The sequence below is a fragment of the Rhodnius prolixus genome, unplaced genomic scaffold, assembly GCF_049639745.1.
Source record: "Rhodnius prolixus isolate KJV_2025 unplaced genomic scaffold, Rpr scaffold_1, whole genome shotgun sequence".
Lineage (NCBI taxonomy): Eukaryota > Metazoa > Arthropoda > Insecta > Hemiptera > Reduviidae > Rhodnius > Rhodnius prolixus.
The window spans coordinates 61,926,272-61,948,661 of record NW_027411581.1 but is presented as its reverse complement, the minus strand read 5'-3'; the positions used below and the strand labels follow the sequence as shown (position 1 = coordinate 61,948,661).

The 22,390-nt window shown below is 30.7% G+C and overlaps 1 protein-coding gene across 6 annotated transcripts; it reads right to left on the bottom strand.

Annotated features, from left to right (window-relative positions):
* Positions 1-8,870: 8,870 nt before the first annotated feature.
* Positions 8,871-22,218, bottom strand: Src64B (Tyrosine-protein kinase Src64B). Of its 6 annotated transcripts, none has more exons than XM_074112381.1 (15): positions 22,029-22,218; positions 21,730-21,892; positions 21,266-21,394; positions 20,539-20,653; positions 20,340-20,438; positions 19,745-20,016; positions 19,317-19,481; positions 18,300-18,559; positions 17,706-17,862; positions 16,794-16,814; positions 16,478-16,609; positions 12,288-16,048; positions 11,061-12,152; positions 9,847-9,969; positions 8,871-9,640 (listed from the first exon to the last, which is right to left on the bottom strand). In XM_074112381.1, exons 2-12 carry the CDS (start codon positions 21,776-21,778, stop codon positions 15,837-15,839), a joined length of 1,611 nt encoding a protein of 536 aa, XP_073968482.1. In that variant the 5' UTR covers positions 21,779-21,892; positions 22,029-22,218; the 3' UTR covers positions 8,871-9,640; positions 9,847-9,969; positions 11,061-12,152; positions 12,288-15,836. The 6 variants fall into 6 exon arrangements, with proteins under 6 accessions (XP_073968482.1, XP_073968483.1, XP_073968484.1 ...); XM_074112382.1 differs by having other exon boundaries at positions 9,847-9,966; XM_074112383.1 differs by having other exon boundaries at positions 17,709-17,862.
* Between the last annotated feature and the right edge of the window lie 172 nt (positions 22,219-22,390).

Below are 22,390 nucleotides of genomic sequence, written 5' to 3'. Positions count from 1 at the left end.
TGAAAAATTCGTTCTTGTTATTATGAAAGAATATATATATTTTTTAAACTTTTTTCTTTAATTCGACCTTATTTTATGTTATTCACAGGATTCAAGACAATTTACAATTAGAGGCATCTCAATACGCTTAGTTATTCTCTCAAGGTGGCTTAATCACATCCTGCAACAGTTGGTAGGAAACTCACACCCTACAACAGCAAGTAGGAACCAATTACTTAAAAAGACGGCCTCGCCGTCTGAGAAAATGAAAGAATTATTTCCTATTCTTATAAGAACTGATAGATATGTAATTAGCTCTACCTAAGAAGGCTGTGGTAAACTTATCTTTGTTACAATTATTGGATACGCAGTTCCTATACCTTTGCAATACAGAAATCATTTTTAAGCCTCCCTTACTAAGGAGGTCCTCGCTACTAAACTCTTAGGTAGTAGAATATCTTCCGTTAAGCTGTCGCTCCATTGAAAGGGCCCAAATTGTCTGCCTACACGTTCTTAACGTTTTGTTAGCGATTGACTTTTGCTGCATCGGGAATATCTTCTTAACCCTTTTCTTGATAATGTATTTATTAATGCTCTTGGCGATGTATCCCACAAGATATATGTGATTTGTTTTAACTACCCTCATGAGATCTTGTTTAGTTTTTTTTCTAGACATCCTTGGGCCATAAGGGTTAAGTGGTATGAATATTATTTTAATATTAAAAAAATAAAATTCTGCCAAGTTAAGGGTTACGATGAATTATGGCCCGTTGACGAATCTGAACATTATTTAACCGCTGTTTCCTTACAAATACCTACTTTTACATTGTAATTGTTCAGGTGTTTTTCACGTGGCCACTAATGACGTCTTAATAACCTCGACACGTTATGTCTAAAGAACACAATAATAAAATTACGTTATAAGAAATAGATTCTGTAAAAAAAATGCCTCCCTTGCCTCTCGCAAAATAAAGTGCCGACCTTATACCTTAAAATATTTTGACGTTCTATAAAATATACAATCATTTTTCTTTTCTTTTTTTACAAATCTTTCATACTTCCGTGAAGGTATTTAACATTTCTAATAAATCTATGAATATCGTCCAAGGTTAATCACCTAAACAGCTGTCAAATTTATGTACGTTCACCTTTTAACGGATAGCGTGCAATTTGTAGGAATATTTCAAAATATTTATCTGTTCGATGAATCTGCTGTTAGATTTCTCTATTTTAATGACACCACCTCCAATATTGTTGTTCCGAAAAAATTCTAAAATTTAAATGTTCCAGGTAGGTAATAATGGGTTTTTGAACGCATTTTATTTTTTTTAACTAGTGTTTTCTTAGTTTAGAAAGGTTTCTAAAGAAAAAACCATTTTCAAGGATGACCGCTAAATGTCTGAATTTTCAAGACTAATTTGGATAAGAATTTTATTCCTTTGTTTGTAACTAAACTTTTGTGCCATTATCAGCCACAGATGTCGAATATTTTTGTAAGAATCCTAGACTTTACATGGCCACTCTTTTTGTTGTACAATTTATTGTATTATTTACAATATTGGTCGTTCACTGTAAAAGCTTCTGTACAAAGCCCCGAAATTGCCAATCTCCCTGCCTCAGGCCTTTGGCAGCCATTTTCTTTTCTCACCTTCTTGCCGATCTTCTACTTCTTCGGTGCCACAGTGGAATCCATCTTTCTGACCATCTCGGGGTACATCCCCCTATTATGTTGTTACCACTTTAACTTCATTTTACCTATTTATTTTACCTTCTTTTTCGTAACTTCCGACATACCCATTACTTCATTCTGACCTATCGCTTTTTTGAATATTACCTTCTTCAATAATCTATTTCCTTGAGGCGCACTTCGGCGGCGTAGTCCAACTCTCATTAACCAAAAGTTCGTTCGTTCGTAGGTAAAACATTTTCTTTTTGTTTCTTTTCTTTGTTTTGACTATCTAACCCACCAAAATGTTCAACATTCGGAATTTCCTGGCTAGTTAGCTTCTTCTCAGCCTACCTCCTTCCTCTTCTAAAAACGCGTCAAAGAACTTGAAGCACTTCAGCCTTTTTGGACTTTTTTCCATTTACGTTATATACTCCTCTTTATTTCCGTATAAAGGCTTATATCAATTCTAGATCCTCCTCGTCCGGAATCACAACTCACTTTATGTTTGCAATATCAAACAAAAAATAATCATTGTCCAGAGGTACTTAGCTTTTATCGGCAAGCTCATCTTCTAACATTTTCGAAACCATCACTACATAACTCATAAAATGGTAATAACTACTCTGTTAAATTCAACAAAACAAAATATTGCCTAATGTCTACCACCGGACAGGGAAGTTTAACATGAATGAGAGATTAGACTTTCAAAACTACTTCTTAGAAAATGTAAAATCTCTGAGAACGGCCTCCAGTGGTTAACCACCAGTTACCTAATTTATGTTCGTTCAAGGAGATGTCAAGGAATTAGTAGTATGAGTGTATTGCACTCAAATGTACACAAATATCAACAACTAGAGGAATGTCGACCTAGCACAAAACTTAGGTACTTTAACAAAATATAGCCTTTAAATACAAATTATTCCAGAAATTTAATTTTTATAAAAGTGCAAAAATAATTGTTATACTTACAAGATTATTTTCGCTTTGTTTGTATCTCCAAAGGAAATATTAGTTGAATAAAATTATTTTACTTCCTCGTTCTTGTGTAATATACAATATTCATTTCTTTTTGCATGCAACTTCGTTACCTTTAATTTACTTAAGTAGAGAAATCCAGACAAGCTTAAGTTGAGAAATTCACACACAAGGCCGCAAAGAAAGAGTTCTTGAAATAAAAACACTTAAATCATTTGACCCTATTTTCTCCAAAATCCTCTGTAATCAACAAAAAAAAAAGTACATCTTTTCAACTTTGTGCAATTACACCCTCCTTTAAAATTATAGTTTCACGCTATTAGTGCAAAAGAAGTTATTTGATACAACATGAACATTTATAAATGAAATCAAAGATAAATTAAAAGATAAACACGTTCCAGTAGATGAGTCATGCTCGTAAACCGCTATTAGGGGAACACTAATTTCTCAAGGAAAAAACAGACTGGAATTACCTTAATTTCTTTCCTTGCTAAGAAACAATCTAATTTAGTTATAATGTGGCATAATAAGGAAGTAGTATAATATAGTTTTCAAGTTTTATAAACAATTATTTCATCGGGAAATTTGGTTTTATGTGAGAAGTTACTGAAATCTTTTTTTTTTTTTTTACTTTCTTCCCCAGCAGACATGCTCTAAATCAAATTGTCAAATATCGTTGGAAACAATTTCCTGGAAATAAAAAAAAAAAATCTATAAAGTGAAATTTCCGTTTGAGGGATTTTTCTTTTTTATCAGGATACCATGGGGTGCGCGAACGATTTATAAGGTCAGAGCATCATCCTGCGATTTTTGTTTCCGAACCATTCTTTATTTACTGGTAAAATTTTCTAAAGAGCATTTATTTATTTGGACTCAGGGGATCTCAAATGTGAACGAAGATTTGATATGACCACAATACTCCCTCTTAAATTTAAATAATATAAATTTAAAAACAAAAACAAAAAACTGTGGCTGTGTCATGGACACGGCCGTGTGTTGTACGTGAATACGTTTACGTAACGGGTTATATTTTTTATATAAAATATTTTTATTTATGTATTTAGGATGAAATCAAATTTGTCATTATTTATCAACGTTGATGAAATTAAACTCATTGAGTCGCGATTTAGAACCCAACAGTGGTGCGATACAGTCCGTTGTCGATGTAGAAGCGATTTCATCATTCACTTGCATAATTTCAACCGGCCCCATCTGCAGATGTACTGACACCGTCGTTGATCCGCTCGGCCGCATTCATTCTTTTACGTTCCCGGCACAGCTTGACTCGGTCATATGATGTTTTATTATTACCATTCGATTGTTCTTGAGAAGCCCTTTCCAACCGTATACAATCTCAGTATTTGGTTTTGGCTTATCGATGCGTACAGGCCGACATTATATATTTTTGATAATATTTTTTTTATTATAACACCTTATTATATTCACTGTCACTATTTTACACTAATGTTTTATATAGTATAATCGATAGATTGTGACGACAGCTGACGATTAATACTTAAACGAACATCGTAGCTTCTACGAGTCAAAAGTTATACTAATTGCAAATCTCGATACGCAGCAAAATGATCTCAAAATGGCGGCGCTTCCCCCTCCACCGCGCACGTCACAGTCCTCGCTTATTGTAATGAATTTTTTTTTATCCTTTAGCCATCCAGTGGTCTAATTTAATTTTAGATGTAGACGATAGATTCGAAACTATAATGCCAAACTGTATCCCCCGATTTTGTTATCATTAGGTTTTTTGGATTGCTTCCATATGATAGCAAATTTAAAGACGTATTCACGTCAAAAAAAAAAAAAACTGTTACACTGACTGGCCTCATGAGTTTGAATTTTTCCAGCCCGACCTAACTTCCTTAGACTTAATATCCTGCGAAGTCCACCCAACAAATAATGTTTTTTTAATGTTTCACATCATGTGTTGTTTATTTTATAAATTTTCTTAATATTTTTCAGAGTTAAATAAATCCTAAAGAAGCGCTAAATTATTAATTTGTCCTGGCAACAATTTTAATCAGTACATCTGATAATGAGAACATCATTATGATTTTTGTCAATAATTGATCTTTTTTTATAAAGTTACATTTAGAAACTTGTTGCAGCTATCAAGGTTCTGTCAAGTGTCAAGCTTGATAAAAGTTCGGTCATAAAATTGTGATTTAATTGTTGAAAAAAAATAGATAATAAAGGTCCTACTATTTTTCATTTTTCATGAAACTAATGTCTTTGTTCATCATGGCGCTCTTATGTAATAAATCCAGAGACAAATCTGCTAATGTGAAAATAATGAACTACATTATATTGTCGCGTAATTGTTTTTTTTTTTTTTTAAATTAAAAAGTCAATTACAAGTTTTTTTACTTAAAAAGAATTTTTTCTGGGTTCGCTAGAAGTTAGGGCTTCCAGTATTGTATAACGTATTACGATGTTAGGGGGGAATCAACATCCTTGGAGTGGCTTTGTTTGCTGATTGAATTGACCGTCCGTCCACAGCGTGATTACATGACAAGAAAGTTCCTGTTAATTGGCAATTGTGAGGAATTAGTATATAAAATCATTTTTGTACTATTGCGTTGTTCCTTTTAAACAATTACAATAAGAATTTGCTAATAAAATTGCCTGTTTAAATTTGAAAATCTTCCAGTATTTGTTTACTTTCTACATCTAAGTATTGTGCCTGGCACCAATTTCGAATTATCTAATTTCGAGTTTCTTCTCAAAAGAGAAAAATCTGTTGGGAACACTTACTCTGACTACAATGCTCAAGGATCAAAGCTTCAAAGTTTCACAATATATTTAATTCTCCCTAAAATTATACAGTTCATCATCATCTTCTTCTTCTGTACTAGAGGATTGTGGCTACACGTCTGTTCCATACATTTATTCTTGACTTGCTTATCCATCATTCCAGCAAAATGAACCAAATATAAAATATCTACTTCGCAGCACCAGCCCAAGGATCTGATTAATAATTAATTAAAAGGAAATAAAATAGACTATAGTTGTGATATTTAATTTTCTTTGCCTACAATTTAATCAGCTTCCGGAATATTAGGCGCTACATCATTAGAAATGCAGCATCAAATTGAATTTTCAGTGCGAAAATTTATAATGTATAAATAAAGATACTACAACTCGTGCAATTAAAAAAAAAACTTCATATTTTCACTAAATCTTAACTCAAAAATCACAAGTACTTTGCAGTTGCGTTAAATTAATTTTTTACGGAACACCGATGGGCGGTAGGTACAAAAAAAAGGCGATTATTCTGGTATTATAGGTGATGCCTACTTCAATCCATTACCCAAAGCTGTTCAAAAACTAACTTTCATAGACAAATTAATATAAATAAAAATTATAAAGCAATGTGGGTGAAACGTAGGAGTGTTTACAATTATTCGTCTAAGAATTTTTGATGGAAGAGTTTATCTTCTGTATAATATTCGTTTTATTTAACTGTTCGGTTTAGTTTGAACCCGCAAGTCCATAAGTACTCAATAAGGGCGCAGTTTAAAGCTATCTTATTAGTGGAGTGCATTTTTCAAGCAGTCTACTTTACTGTTATTTACACAAATACTAAATTTCCTCTTAAAAGATGTGAAAGAAAATAATTGAAAGATTAAATATCTAGCCATGTATTAAAATACTTCTTTTAGGTATTAATTAATATTTTGATTGCATAACTTTATAATGGGGCAACTTAATAACATTTAAAAACTGTGAACGAAATGTGTCAATAGAACAAACAAAAAATTACAGTAAAAGAGTTTTTTTTTATTTAACCGCTTTTTCTTTCTAAATTATAAAGAATAAAGTTCACTAATTCTAGTCGAATCATGTTTACTAATTAGTGGTTATTTATAAGGATCATTAAAAAACTAAAGGAGGTATTAATATTAACGGATGTTTTGTAATGATAGACAAAAGAGACTCTAAAAGTAGGTGAAGGCTTTTATTAGATATCTATCAAAATTACGAACAGAATTGAATGTTAAAATCTATTTTTACGTATACTATGAACAGAACAAATATTAGATAAATTAAATCATAATATTAGAAGAGTCTAAGGTCTCTGTAAATACAATACAAATACACAATTTTGGGAAAACAAAGCTGGAAAACATATAATTTCTAATCTTAATAATAAAAATAAGGAAACTCTAAAAAGAGGTATTTGGCGAATGGTTAGTGTACTACATTCCAACGCGGAGATCCCGGTTTGGTCAAGCTGCATCTCCATAGATTTTCTTTCTGAGAAGTCTTTTAGGCTTTTTTATAGATGTTTGTAACGAGCGGAAACCGGCAATGCACTAAGGACTTCGGGCGCCAATGACAGATGTAGTCGCGTCTTAAATAATAGTAAAACGTCGATAAAAAACGGTTGATACCCTGCAATAAAGCAATCTAAAAAAGAAGAAGAGGAATCTGAATAAGTAGTTTAATTTTTGCAGAGATTATACCAGCAAGACTGGTGATACTGCAATTCGAAATATGAAGGAAATGTAAAGTTCCCAAACTTTATCGCCTTATATACCCTTCAATAAATGATCTAGAAAGCTGGAATTGTGCACAAATAAAGTGGTAGATGAGTACTTATGATTGCTCATATTTTCGCATAAATAACACAAAAAATAAATAAATCACCTTTGATAAATCAAAGCCCTCAAACATATTGAAAATTATCTGGCTTATAAGAAAGTCATTGAAGATTGTTGAAATCTTATTGCTAAAGTAAGCTAAGCTTTTAAAAGAATAATGTGTCAAATACTTACATAAAATGCCACCAGTGGGCTCCATCAACAGAGAAGTTTTGACAAAAATTTATAACTTTTGTTGCTAATACGTGCTAATTAGACGTGCATTATAAATTAAATTAATTTAATTACACCCTTGATAAATAATGCAGCTCTTTGGGAAACAACTCAACTCCAGGAAAACTTCTGTTCATGCATATTTAACGCTGTGAGAGAAACCTATGTGGGTATAAAGGGGTTTAATGACAACGTAGGGTTGAAGTTTCTTTCTTGTATGCCTGAACATTAATTTTTACACATTACTCTGGTCAAAATGAAAATGATATTTGGAATCGCAAAGATAAGCACATTTTCAGAGATGTATTCAACTATTTTTGAAATTAATCAGAATTAAATTAACAAGTTACAAAAACATTAATTTCAAGACAACTGAGAACAGGTTACGGTTATATTTAGAGATTTAAAACTAAAATCTGTTGAATTTCTCATACTATTCAAGAATAGGAAATGAATCAACGCTATGCTGGCTTCTTCAAGGATTTTAACGTTCCTAGGCATCCCAGTCAAACAACATTCTTTGGGTTCAGCGACCTTACAGGCAAGCTCAAGCTCGTTATCACCGTCTTTTACACGTTTAGTCAAGAAACACTGATACAATAGAAAGCCGCAATAGTTCTGTTAGATCGCACTGTCTCTTCTAAGAAGAAAAGGCAGCAGTTTTGTAAAGGTGACTTAAACGACATACTGAATGAAATGCTAAAGAATTGACCCCCCAAAAAAAAATCCATTACGGATACAGAGAAATGAAAATAATCTACTAACTAAAGTAGAAATAAACGCTATGATTTTCAATTGGCTATTCTATTTTATCTTGCAAAAAAAGTCCGATTAATCTTTTAAAATTGCAAGTTTTTCCTTATATGTAATCAGAATTCAGAATTAACAATCCCAAGTTTACCTATCTACACTCAGATCATTCCATTTTCTTGTATTTTTGTTTTGTCCGTTGAATGTTTTAAATTAAAGAGTTTCCAAAAAAAACATAGTTCTTTGATAATTAAAAATTTGCGAATAATTAATGTGTTCTTTCATTTTTTCAATTTCTTCTGTCAATAGCTTAATGTTAATGGGCTTAAGAAGAGCCTTCTCAGAGTAGGATTTTAATCTCCGAAGAGTGTGCTCTTTTTACTGACTACTCTGTGAAAAACCTGTTCGTAGAGACTCTAGAAGAAAATGTCAAGGAGATAGCACCCCTGAATTTAATTCAGGATTAGTTCAATCATAATTGGTGTTACATTATGTATAGTTTTGTAAAAAATGTGTTAATCTGGTTGAATCCACACTAAATATTTGGTTTTCTGAAACTCTTGAATAAGTTAGCACATTACATAAAAAAACTGTCCATTTTTATGGGTGATACGACCTACAAGTTCTTCAAGAACAATCTAATTTAGGTTAAAGAAATAGATTAAAACAATATAAGTATATATTTCAAACATAAAACACCACAAATAAATAGAAACTTATTTAGAACCTGCGGGTGATCTAATACATATGATAAAAGTTTTCTATTTTACAAGTAAAAAAGAATTGACGCCTATTTTTACATTATCTTAGCTACAGTCCAGTCAGCTTTACGTCTAACCGCCGGTCCAAGAAGGAAGTTCGGTTTATACACGTATTTTAATAGATTCTCTAATTTGCACATTTAATATAAATCCAAGACCCAGACCGGGAGTCAAACTCGAGTTGAGTTAAACATCCCATCTTTATCAGATCGCTGAGCTAGTGACTTTGAGGCCTCACCTAATTTTAATTTATGTAAATAAATTGTGTTATACAACACAGCTTGTTATTCTTATATCATCACAGACTTTCTTATAACTGGAAGATTTTTTACCTTCAGCAATTTAAGAAAATTTCATTATTTTTAAACATTTTATTCAAAATATAAGTAAACTTGTAGTAAAAATTAAGATAAAAACTGTACCTCAAAATTCATTATCACAATCCTTTTTATTTACAATCCACATTTTATAGAAAAAAATAATAGGTACACGTATTTATACATAGTCAGCCGTATATTTACACAATAAATTACATACTTATTATTACATTCGAGTAATTACTGAAAATAGGCTGTGCAATTGTTACACCTGCGACGTTTACCCAATCCATTTGGGAAACAGCAAAGCATGAAGATGATGGACATACACGAATATTCATTCTCCAAAATGCCAATCTGAAAAAGAACCAACTATCAATGAATAAAAAAACAAAAATATTAAGGGGAAAAACACCTAGCGCTCCGATAATGAATGGGTAAACCAGTTTTTGTTTCCTGAAAATTTCAGTAAAATGAATGTATCTGGTTTTTCACTTAGGGAACTCACAATTCTTCAAATTATTAACATAATTGGCTTTAATAAAGAAAACATGAAAACTTACTCTACATGCCGGACATGCACCTATAACAATCACTCTTGCTGGATCAACAGTTGATCCATAACTTTGGTTGAAAGCAGAACTAGACATATCCCCTAAAAGTGAAGACCGTAGGCTAAAAACCTGCTGAAATAAAATTAACACTTGAGAAACTGAACATTTACTATGAAAGAAATTATTAAGTTAAAATTATAAATAAACGATATTTTTTTAATTTTTCAAGCGGTTTTTCATCGAAGTACTGGATCAGTTGTCACACATCGAAGCATCGTTAAAAGATTTCTTTTATTAAACATACAATCCAAGAAAGACAGAACGAGAAACCCAATATCCACAATACAAGCCCCTATCCCCATTCCTCTAATCTTCAGCTTGAAATATTTATAATTATAATCTGGTTTAATTAACAACTATAAGAAGAACTATGTCTTGTGAAACATTTTTTCGAGTAAGAAATTTGTAGAGGCAAGATTAGACTCTTGATACGATTAAGATTAATCACTACCATTTCAATATCGCTTTAGGAGCAAAAAGCAAGTAAAGTATCGCCTATTTTTTCAGACGGGGCTTAACTTCCTACTTCGATTAGGTGTCGTAGCCAGAGGCGGAAGCACATACTTTACTTCTAAATTTTATTTCTAATAAATAAAAAGTAAAATAAAATAAAAAAAAAGTAAAATAATCCTCTTTCGTCACTACACAAACACCCACCCCAAGTTAAGTAATATTTTATTGCAAAGCTTTCACGAATAATTAATAGGTTTCATCCTTGAAGTCTTAGTTATCTTTAAAAATGTTACTTATTACAAGTTACACGAACTTACTGCACGATTTTCAGGTCAAAAAACCTAATTTTTAAGCATGTAACTTAGTTCGCTAAGGACTTCAAAGTATACTGGTACTTAACGTTCTTTTGCTGCCCTAGAAAAAATAATTTCCTAAAGAAAATTATTATTACGTGGTTACAATACTCTTTACTTGGTGTACCCATTGTTTTCTCACTTAAACTAAAATATGTCACGCAGAATTAGATTCATCGCTCGAAGAAATCATATTTTTACAAAGGCAACACGTATTTTATAGGTTAATATAAAAATCTCAAAGTTCACGCTACTTACAAGCGGATAATACAATGCAAGTGATAATTCAATCAAGAGAAAAACCTTTGCACTTGAATGAGAAATTTCTTTGTCACATTATGTATCTACTTTACTTACCTAAAACTCATCTTTCCGGTTCGAAGAACTGAATCTCTCTTGCTATTGCCATATCTAACAGTAACAATGATAAAATTGTCTACACTCTGCACAAAATTAAAAACAAACCACTAACTAAAAGCAGTAAATAAAAATGAAGTTGCAATGCTTCCTATTCTTCGAATCGCATATAACAAGAGATAAGCAACAAATTATTCGAGTTAAAAATAACTGTAATTAGTACAAAACTTCTATAAAAAAACAATCTAATAAAAACAAGAAATTTGTCTTTTATGGAGAACGAGACAGTTAGCAGCTACCTGGTTCCTAGAGCCTACGTCATTGTCGAATGTCTAGTAGTGATGGGCTATTAGAGCGGACTCGTTCCAGTGGAACGAGTCCGATGGTGGAACGAGTTGATTCAAATCCCTATTTTAAAAAAGTGATTCCGCCCGAAAAAATGGAGGCAAATTAAAATGAAAATAATTAATACTGAAGTTACTAAGATGTTACACTGAAATACAATTTTTAACTGACGTGAGGATATCATTTAAAAGTCACTGACATATTTTAACTTGAAAAATCAATCCATACCAGAATAAAAAAAACGTGTCAAGCTTAAAATAGTGATATTTAGAGGGGGCATAAATTCCAAGATTTTTTAGAAGACTGTCAATAATTATAAAATAATAATATTACTTATTTCTTAACACTACGTGTAAAGCTCTATGTTTGGTACAGTACGTAACGTACAGAATGCATTGAATGTTGATTTGTACATAAAATAAAGTAACCAATATTATTAGAAAGCTATTTCTAAAGTATCAAAGCATAAGCCATTTCAATTCAACAGCTAAAAAACCGCAATAATGATAATTTATTAGAAACGAACTAGTAAATGGTAGCCTTTTATGCAGCTAGGTTTAATATTAAATCATCAGATTGAATACAAGCAGCACAGGGTTTGGAACGATTGAAAACTCCGGTTCCAATCCTCCCAACACTTTCATTAGTTAAATCGCCTGGGATCAGTGCAGTTGAATCCGGAACTTGAACTCCGGAATCTGGAGTCCTGTTGAGATCAGACTGGGATCTTTTTCCGTTCACTGACTCCTAGCAAATTCAAATAAGCGTTATCAACTCCAGTACAATGTAAAAGGTTTTTTTTTTTTAATCAGTTTCGGGCAAATAGGAAGAGTGCTTTTTACTGTTAATGAAAAGACTAGATTGTATGAATGATAGACCTACCTCTTTACCATATTACATTTCGCCTGACTGTGAGGGCAGTGCTTAGAAACGTCCACATTCCCCACTAGTAACTATTGGAAACCAAAGAAATATCTTAGTCTCAATTTACGATAATTTGTACTAGGAAATATACAACTCAATGGAATTAAAACCTTTATTTTAAACTGAAAAATATAAATGAATACATTAATATATTATTTAGAAAAATAATAACATGTTAAAACAAACTCATCAAAAAACCACTCTGTTATTTAATATAATTAAAAAAATTAAACTGTGTAAATCACACTGATACTTTTATATATTTATAATATATGCGTTGGATAATATTTACAAAACAAAACAAAAAAAAAAGTATCGACAGCACAAATAGGAAATAAAAAAAAAAATACATAAGAATTTAGATTAAATTAAATATTACCGTAAATAAACAAACAAAATATTGACTAACATATAATATCACTAAGCAATTACAGGCTATACAAACAAATGTTTTTAGAGACATTTATTTGTATAATTATTTTTTTTCCTAAATTTCATTTAAGTAGAAAAAGGTCTCTAAAAGAGAGGGTGGTCACAGTCATTCTTTATTATAATATATATATGTATATATAAAAATTGTAGACAGTAGAAATATTTTTTGAGGTCAAAAAAAAAGACAAAAAAGAATAGAAAACAATGGACGAGATCACAATATTGAAACTAGTTTCTTCTTTTTTCTTTTACAAGGAAAGAGATAAACAAATAAAATATGAAGGCACAGTCTTTTTAATTAAAAAAGAAAATTAGCATTCACTGCTTTTCTATTTAAGAAAAACAAAATAAAACAAGGGCACCTAACAAACCCTGTTTTTCTTCTCTCTTTATTCTTTTTTCAATTATAGTTAATACTTTTTTAAATAGATACAATAAATTTGTTTTCTTCTCTTCAATTATATAAATATACAATACAAAAAAAAAAATACCAATACGCGGTTGGCACATTAACAACTAATTAACAAAAAAAAAAAAAGAAAAAAAAATACTGAAAAAAAAAGAACTCATAATACTGTAACAAGGAAGGAAAATTTAAAATTAAATGCAATAGAAAAGTCTTTTGACTGATAAGCTAAGCCTTTTTAACTTCGTTTGTTATCTTCAAAATTTCATCAGAAGGAACACTTCCAACATAATATCATAGATATTGGAAATTGGAAATAACTTAGTAATGAGATAAAAGAAAAGGAGGCCTTAATTTTGTTTTTCGAAAGAAATTACAATTACATGTTACACTCCAAGTACATTATCAATGCACATACAAGCAAGTAAAATGATGATGTTAATGTAAAAAAGAAAAAATTACATTAAACTATTTTGATTGTATGATTACTTAAATACATTTTCAAATACAAATAGGGTAAATTTAATTTTTATTAAAAAAAAATTCATATTCTTTTTTTTTTTTTTAATACGTGATAAAATACAAGCATACACGCCTGAGAATGATATAAATAGTATGTACATTGTAATATGTTTGACAATTAAAGAGAATCCTAATTAATGAGTAAACAGACAATATTTTAAAAAAAGAATGCTCAAAAACCTACCAGTTTTCCTCGCAAACTGGTGATTTTTTTCCGTAACAGGAAGCCGACTAAAGAATTTTTGCTTTATTTGATGCAATAAAATTAAATGATTTGAGTGAAACACTTACCAAAAATTGGAACAGTGTAGTCCCAGGATGGCACCGATTCAAAATATCAAATTTAAACTTTCAGTGACGTTCCATCGTCGAGTTCATGTCGATTTTTTTTTATCCATCGTAGTATGCATGTTTTATTTTATTACTGTCTGGTTTGAGACTTTCATTCATCAATAAAGGTAGATTGGTCAGTTTGGGGTATGAAACTAAATCAAATCTAGATAATGGATAAAAGTATGAAACCAGACAGGGGGGATACAATAAACATGCGTGCTAGGACGAATGTCATCAAAGATTGTATTTTCCAGCACTGCCAACCTAATCTCATTTTCAACATAGCCATAGATTTTTAAAAATCTTTAAATTAAAAAATTAGATTTACTGTTTCAAAAATAGTTAAAATTTATCTAAATAATCCGGTTAATTTGAATTAAAGAAAATGAAACACCAAGACATATAAAATCATTTAGAAACCCTATATTATTTTCAAATTTTCCGCCATTTTTTTTTTTTTTTTTTGAGATTATTAATCCTATCTATCCTTACATACAAGGTTTTCAAATGGTCAGTATTATTCCAGTATATATGTATTTAGATATTTCAATTAGAATAACAGTTCTTTTAATACAATTGGTAATCTCCCTTATTATATTCAAATAGTCTCAATTAAAATGAAAGAATAATTGCAAAAATTAGTCTATAAAAATAAGAAAATATTAGAATTATGGTTACTCACAATATTTTTCACCAATCATAGAGCTACATATATAGACTTTTCCTGGCACTCTTCAATTCCAACCACCAAGTTAGTTCCTTTAATTTTTATTACTCAGTAGCCACAATGGAAAAGAAGAGTTCAATATACAAAGTAGAGATCTTCTTTACACCAGAAAACAATTAGCTAAGGTAAAATCAGAAAATAATCACTTCTTTAAAATCAAGAATAACTTAATCAGTAAAACTTCTATATTTAGCTACAGATAACGATGAGATGGGCAACCTATTACTGAAAAAAAAAAAAGGTTGGAACTGCATTGCTGAATATCATCAGTGATTTCATCCAAAAGCTTGTCATTTTTTTAGTGATTCAAAAGCACGCCATGTCCAATGAAATCACTAACATTTTTTGCAAAGGAGTCAATACAATAAACCAATTAGCCTTTCATTATGTGAAGAAACTTTGAAAGAAAAGATTTCCGTAGTTTTCATTAAAAAAAATTCAACATTTAAATTAATTTTAAATAAAATTTTCATCAAATAATAATACTTTGTACTCAAAATCAGCACTACATATTTTCATATCAACAAGACTTGGGTAAAAGCGAGTTTTAAGACAAATAAAATCTTTACGCTAAATAAAATATTGCAGGATAAAAAAAATAATAACCATTTTCAAATCAGCATTTAACGACAGATATTTATGATTTTCGGTAATAAAATATTTTAAACTATGACAAATAAATATTAGGAAATGTATTATTTTTTTTAAAATGAATTATCATTTAAATTTCTGATTTTTTCCTTCTTCTGCTTTAATATAAAGAGTATTATTACAGTTCTGAGTAAGATTAAATTATCTGAGATTATGGTCCAGATAAGAATTAGTACAGGTACTTTATAATATGAGCATTATATCATTATAAGCGTTTCTCTATAGTTTGTACATCTTAAAAAACGAAACAAAAAAATAAGTAAAATATATGGCACTTACACTTAAAGAAAGAGATATGGGGAGTTGGTTCATTGTAATGTATTAAATTTTGTGAAATAAGGCCTCCTTAAAAATATGTTAACTTGGGGGAAAAAATACATATATAAAAAAATTTATCATAATGTAAATAATATCATAAACGTTGCCAACTAACAGTCTAATCGGAGACATCCCTGTAAGGTATCTCAGAAGCGATATTGAAATCTTCCAAGTATGAATTGAGAAATTCAAACGTTGGTCTTTTTTCTGGATCGGATTCCCAACACTGTAGCATTAACCTGTATATCGGATCGGGGACATGATGAGATGTAGGTTTAGGCATCCTATATCCTCTGTCAATTTGCTCTATTACTTCTCTTCCATGCATTCCTAGACAAGTGCAATAATTAATTTAGCCGAGATTAAGACAAAATATGATAAAATTAAAATACTCTTAGCTTAGTAAATACTCTTCATGACACGAAATTTGAAACTCAATAAATATGCAATTAATGGAAGCATGACTCTGTCTAAAATTTTGTCGAGTATAATGTATAAATAACTTATTTACAACAAATATTAAGCGCGCTGTTCGACAAAGAACTGTTGTAGTGTCTAACACCTTCACAACAAAGAACCAGTCAGCGCAGCAAAAGGATACTTGTTGCTCAAAAAAAAAAATCTGACCTGAACGCTATCACTTCCTACCAATCTCAAAATTCTAAATCACTAATTTTTTCTTCAAACTCACACACGCAATTAGTATACTGTTAATTTTTAAGCAAATTTTAGGAGATGTGTTAGAATAGTAGAACATACCTGGATATGGCACTTGTCCGTATGTAAAAAGTTCCATAAGAAGAATTCCATAGGACCAAACATCAGATTTAATAGAAAATCTGCCGTAGACTATAGCCTCTGGAGCAGTCCATTTTACAGGAAACCTTGATCCTAAACCAAATGGGTATATACAAAACAAAAATAACACATAATATGATTTCTTAATAAATTTTTTTTGAAATCTACTTAATCATTTTTTTTCACAATCGATTGTTTTCGCATTTTTTTTTTAAAAAAGAAACTTTTTTTCTCAAATAAATTTGTCTAATTAAAACAATAAATCATATTATATTACCTTTCTTACAATCCTTGATATCTTTAATAAAATGAAAATTAGAAATATAATTTTAAAAAAAAGAAAAAAGAATTGACTATTTTGAGAGGCGTAAATATCAAGAAGCTCTGGCAATAATCACTTTAAGTGTTCATCAAAATCCTGACGTAAAGTTATTTATCTATTCCAACTGAAAATTTTAGTGTTGGCCATGGATTCGATCCCTCGAATAAATTAACTTTACTTATAATTATTTCTTTCTTTATGATTTCCTTTTATATAGTAGAAACATTCACACAACTTTTTTTACTAAAACATTCTCAAAAGATGGGGCACTTACGTTTAAATTTCGTTTAAATTGAATTTTACATATACACTCGTTAAAATGATTGAAAATGTGGTTAGATCGACAGTGCTGGAGGATATCTTTGATTCTATCCGTCTTAGTAGAAAAACCCTTTAATTTATTTTCCAGTGAATATAATTTAAATTAAAATTATATATCTAAATGCACTAGTACACCATGAAAGATTCATTTTCGAGAGTTTCAAATAACTTAAACATTGATTCAATAAAGAGGTTGCCCAAAACCTTGTAAGTTGCGCCCCTGAACTATCAAATTTGATTTTTCTGTATATGAGTTATGGTGGTAAAACACTCTCTCTCGCTCTTTCGCTCTCTCTCTCTCTCTCACTCACACACAGAAATCTGTAAAAAAACCTACTTTACTCAGGAAAACCTCAAAACGAGTAGTTTTTTTTTTTTCATGAAAGATCAAATTAGAAAGACTACAAGATTGATTGATTGCAATCAATACTCTCTTATGAGTAGAATGAGATTGTGAAAAGAGAAAAAGAAAAAGAAAAAAGAAGTTTGAAATGAACTTAATTAAAACTATTTTAATAAAACATTGAGATGTACTAAATAACAAACTACCTTGTCTAGGACAGTATTCATCATCTTCTATAACTCTAGCTAGCCCAAAATCACAAATCTTGGCAGTATTATTCTCTCCAATAAGGACGTTTCTTGCCGCTAAATCTCTATGTATTAATTGCTTCATCTCCAAATAGCTCATACCGCTGGCTACCTATAATTTTATAAATTTCAAATAAGAACTTTCTTGTGTAAATTATAGTGTATTCTATATTATATAAGAAATAAAAACGGCAATCGTCGAATTTACTAGAATGCTGCAGATCTAATTTCAATAAAGTGATGCGATAAACAGGCTCTATTCTTGTAGGCAAAGATTTTCTAATTATTTTAATTGAACGATATTTGTATTTGCTACACAATTTTAAAGAATATCCTCTGATATCTGCTAATTTCTTCTAACCTAATATTATTTTGGAAGGAAAGAGGAAATATAACTTACCAAAGGCTAAGCGCATTGCGATTAACAGAATCTCAATGTCCCCTATAGTATTACACAATGAAAAAGCCAACTTCACAGGAATAAGGCCAAAAACAAAAAGCGAAAGCAAAGGTGGTATCTCAAATCTTAGATGATAATTATATCTTTACCTGAGACGCTATATAAATAAGGTCTTGAAGTCCAAGATCTTTTCCATCACCATTTCTTAAAAATTCTAGTAGAGAACCGTGAGCCATATATTCGGTTACTATATAAACAGGTTCCTGTTTAGAGCAAACAGCGTACAAAGCAACTAAGCGATCATGTCTGAATTTTTTCATAATAGCAGCCTCCTGAAGAAAAGCTTGAGTAGACATAGCACCTTGACGCAATGTTTTCACTGCCACTTCTATACTGTTTCTCCACTTTCCTGAAAGATGAGAATTAAGGGTCTCAATAACAACAAAAGGAAATGTTTGGGGTGGGGGGGGAAACAGTTATAACTATTCAACACTATAATTATGAGTACTGTACGAATAGTAAAATTTCTTCCCATCGCTACGCGAAGCATTATTAACTTCGATTAAGTCCATATTACTTCTTTTCGTTTCATAGTATACAGAAGTTTCCCCAGTTAAGAAGGAACTTCTTGGTCACGATTAAGGCAGAGTATGGAGAAACTTTGCCATCTTTTACGTGGTCTACTCTGTATCACAATATATATATATATATTGAACAGGCCAGTGAGCATGACATATCGGTTTTTTACTGATAATGTGGGCCACCTTTTGAGGTGTATTCTGATAATATCTGGGTTCTTCTTTGGAGATCTTTTGGTAGTATAGCTTGGGAGCAAACTTTTCCCTCCCTGTCCCTTTTATGTCCCTCTAGCAATTGAGTTTGATAGCCTGCAGTTTCTGTACGTATAACCCAATAACGATCAACAAAAACGAACTGAATTTAAAAACGGAACTAATCCAGACAATACTTCGAAGAAGCCAACATTAGTTCATTCGCAGAGGTTAACACTATTATCAGTAATGATTACAATACTTTCTCATACTACTGTGGTAAAAGCTGCCCGGACAGCTACACTGCCAAAAAAGTCTCAGGCACTTAATAATCTCAAAACACTCCTTAATACAAAATAAAAATTATCAAGATTAATAATAAATGATCATACTTACCATACCAAACTTCTCCAAAATTACCTTGACCAAGTTTATGTATTAACTGAATTTCCGACCTATCTATTTCCCATTTGTCTCTTAGTTGTGGGGCCAAATCCCAAATCTGAGGTTTTGGCCGAGGGCACGGTTTCGCCAATACGTGGCATAATCCCAAAGCATTTTCTGTAAAAATAAATCATTAAATATAAATCAAAAACAATTTTTCTAATATCAATAACTATAATAGTACAAAGTTTAAATTTTTCAAGAACAAAAATCAATTCATTCCCTTTATACAAAAAATACAATCCAAAATTACGTATTATTATAATAGAGTATTTGAATTCAACAAAAATTTATTAATTTTATTAAATCCACAACAAAGTAATCTAGACTTCTTTAAAAACAAAAAAAAAAATTATAATTATTGTTTTGGCAAAACATACTCGTATAGGCGAGTACAAGTGCTGGTAGTGTTGGGAATGTTTGATTGGTTGCTATGAAATATCCCTGAACGGTCATTGTAGTTGCATCTGTGACAGGCTTCACTTTATAATGTTTAACATGGTATCCTCGGGGCTGATCCCAGTCTTTAACACTCAATGAATAACCGGACGGGTTATGTTCAGAATCTCTGACTAAAAATGTACCTCGAGGTTCATCTTCTGACATCAATAATTTTTCTGCTTCTTTACGAGATACTTTACCAAAATACCAGCTGAAACAGAACAAATTTCCAAATATATAATATATAAGATTAAGAGAGTTTCATTTTGACTTTATTCTTACTTCGCCTGTAAGGGAAAGTACCGCTAAGGTGTGGATTTTCAAATTTGAGGTTTTACTGTTTCTCATTTACGAGAGACCCTTTCGTGCATGAAAAAGTTTCTCATTTACGAGTGACCCTTTCACGCATGAAAAGTGAGTATTGTATAGAACAGATAATCAAAAAAGTTCAAATTTGATATTATAATGTATAATCTTTTTTTTAACAAATTACTTGAAACTACTACATAATAAACCAAATCAACTCCAACTTACTCTTCGCTCTCAACCGACTTCTCCTCGGCTACAAAATTCCAAGGAATGAGTCCTTCATCTCCAGTTCTCAAATGTCTTACTTTCCACCAATCCGATTCACTGTGAACACATTTCATTAAATAAACATATTATTAATATGTAAATAATTTATCATACAAATACATTATCACTTAATAGAAAACCAAATTTAGGAACATACCTATCATCCAACACTTCCATTCGATCGCCTTTAAGAAAGCTAACATCAGATTCTTCTCGGCTCTGATAATTATAAACAGCTACTACAATTCTATTTCTACTTGACTGTACTTGGACTAAAAAAAAAGACATATTTTATTAATTAAAGTGGATAACTTCCAATCATAACATCTTATTAAGCTGAAATGAATAGTTAGCAAGAGTATATGTATGTATAGGTTCAACTAAAATATTAGTTTTTAAAAAAAAATTCTATTGAATTAGAAAATTCAATTGTCACAATGAGCAGCCACATTGGTTCAAAGAAAATCAGTATCATAAGAAGAAAAAATAGAAGACTATTAAATCTAAAAGTTTAAATTTTTTCTTTTACCCACTTCAACTTCAACATATTATACTTTAAAACAACAAAACAAATCTCAACATCAATAAAGACAGAAATTAACCTTAGGAATTAATTTATGGTCGTAATGGCTAGAAAGGGTCGTCTGCTTGATCAATGTTGCATACATAATATATTTCATAAAACAGAAATCATGAGCAAAAAGAATATAGAATATTTAAGAAAATGCATGATTATAACTTGCATTAATATAACTTTGACCGTTACATTAAACCATGATCGGGATTTCTAAAACCCATTTTCCTCATTGAATCCGATCATTCCAAAACAATTGTTTTATTTTAATCAAATAAATAACTAGTAAATTGATTCTAGTAAAACTTACATGGCGTGGTAGGGGTTCTGATAATGTCAACTCCTTGCCTCTTAAGTTGACCGGGTCTATTAGGATCCGGAGTGTACCTGGGCTCCGCCAAACCCATCTCCATTCCCATCTTGTAACCATGTTGATACACTAGTAAAAGAAGTAATTTTATGTTAACTTTTTTCTTGTTTACTAAGTTCACATAAGACCGTTTTGTAAATACAACAGACAAAACTAGGAACCTGTTTTAAGAACTGGATGAGCAATAGATATTAAGCAATATTTCATTTTGAACTGACAAAACATTTAATTTTCATTTTGGCTCTCATTAAAATTTTCTAAACAGCACACTCAATGTTGAAACATGTAAAATTAGCTTTCATTTAAATTTGGTTTTGTCCTAACCAATTAAATTAACATTAATGAGTGCTAATCTGTCATTAATGTATAAAAGATCTACTAGGTTATACCTATTTTAGAATTACCTAAAGGTCTTCCGGCTTCTGTGTTATGCTTACTGCAGCACATTCCCATTTTGAATAAAAGTGAATATTTAAAGCTGCTTATACCTTTGCAACATTTTCCGACTATCCCATATCGTCAATTAACATACATGCACACCTCACACGTCGCTGAGAGACGCGAAAGCTGTAACATTATAAAAACCTTAGTTTCCTACTTGTAATAGATCCGAGTTTAACATTCTTAAATCACATTAATTCACTTCAATCCTCAGGATATACATCAACATATATTTTTTTTATGATAGAAAAAATATACTAACATTTCTTTATTGGCATCAACTATGATTTCTTAAACTCCATGACTATTCTAAAACCTAAAAAACTAAATTTAACGAATTAAAAACTATTCTACACTTCATAACTTAATCATAAGCGAAAACTGGCGAAGGATTGATGCACCTTATACCCCAAATGTTTTGTTTTGCTGACTCCAGTGATGCCAACTTAAGAACTTACTTTCACACATTGAAGTCAGTTTGAGAATGAGTAAATTATTAATACTTACTTTTAAATTTTCTAGAATGATTTTCGTTTTTCAAAGATATTTCTAGTTTTATTATAAAGTCCTGCATCTGGTATGTTTTCATAATTATGTTTCACTAAACTGAATGGGATTAGGACA

Excerpts from the sequence above, each read along its gene's own strand:
- Src64B (XM_074112381.1), bottom strand. The coding sequence starts at position 21,778 with ATGGGAATGTGCTGCAGTAAGCATAACACAGAAGCCGGAAGACCTTTA. Across the intron at positions 21,395-21,729 it reads AGAAGCCGGAAGACCTTTAG|TGTATCAACATGGTTACAAG; the intron begins GTAATTCTAAAA and ends TTCTTTTACTAG. Across the intron at positions 16,815-17,705 it reads ATACTGTCCTAGACAAGGTA|ATATCAAGGATTGTAAGAAA; the intron begins GTTTGTTATTTA and ends ATTTTATTAAAG.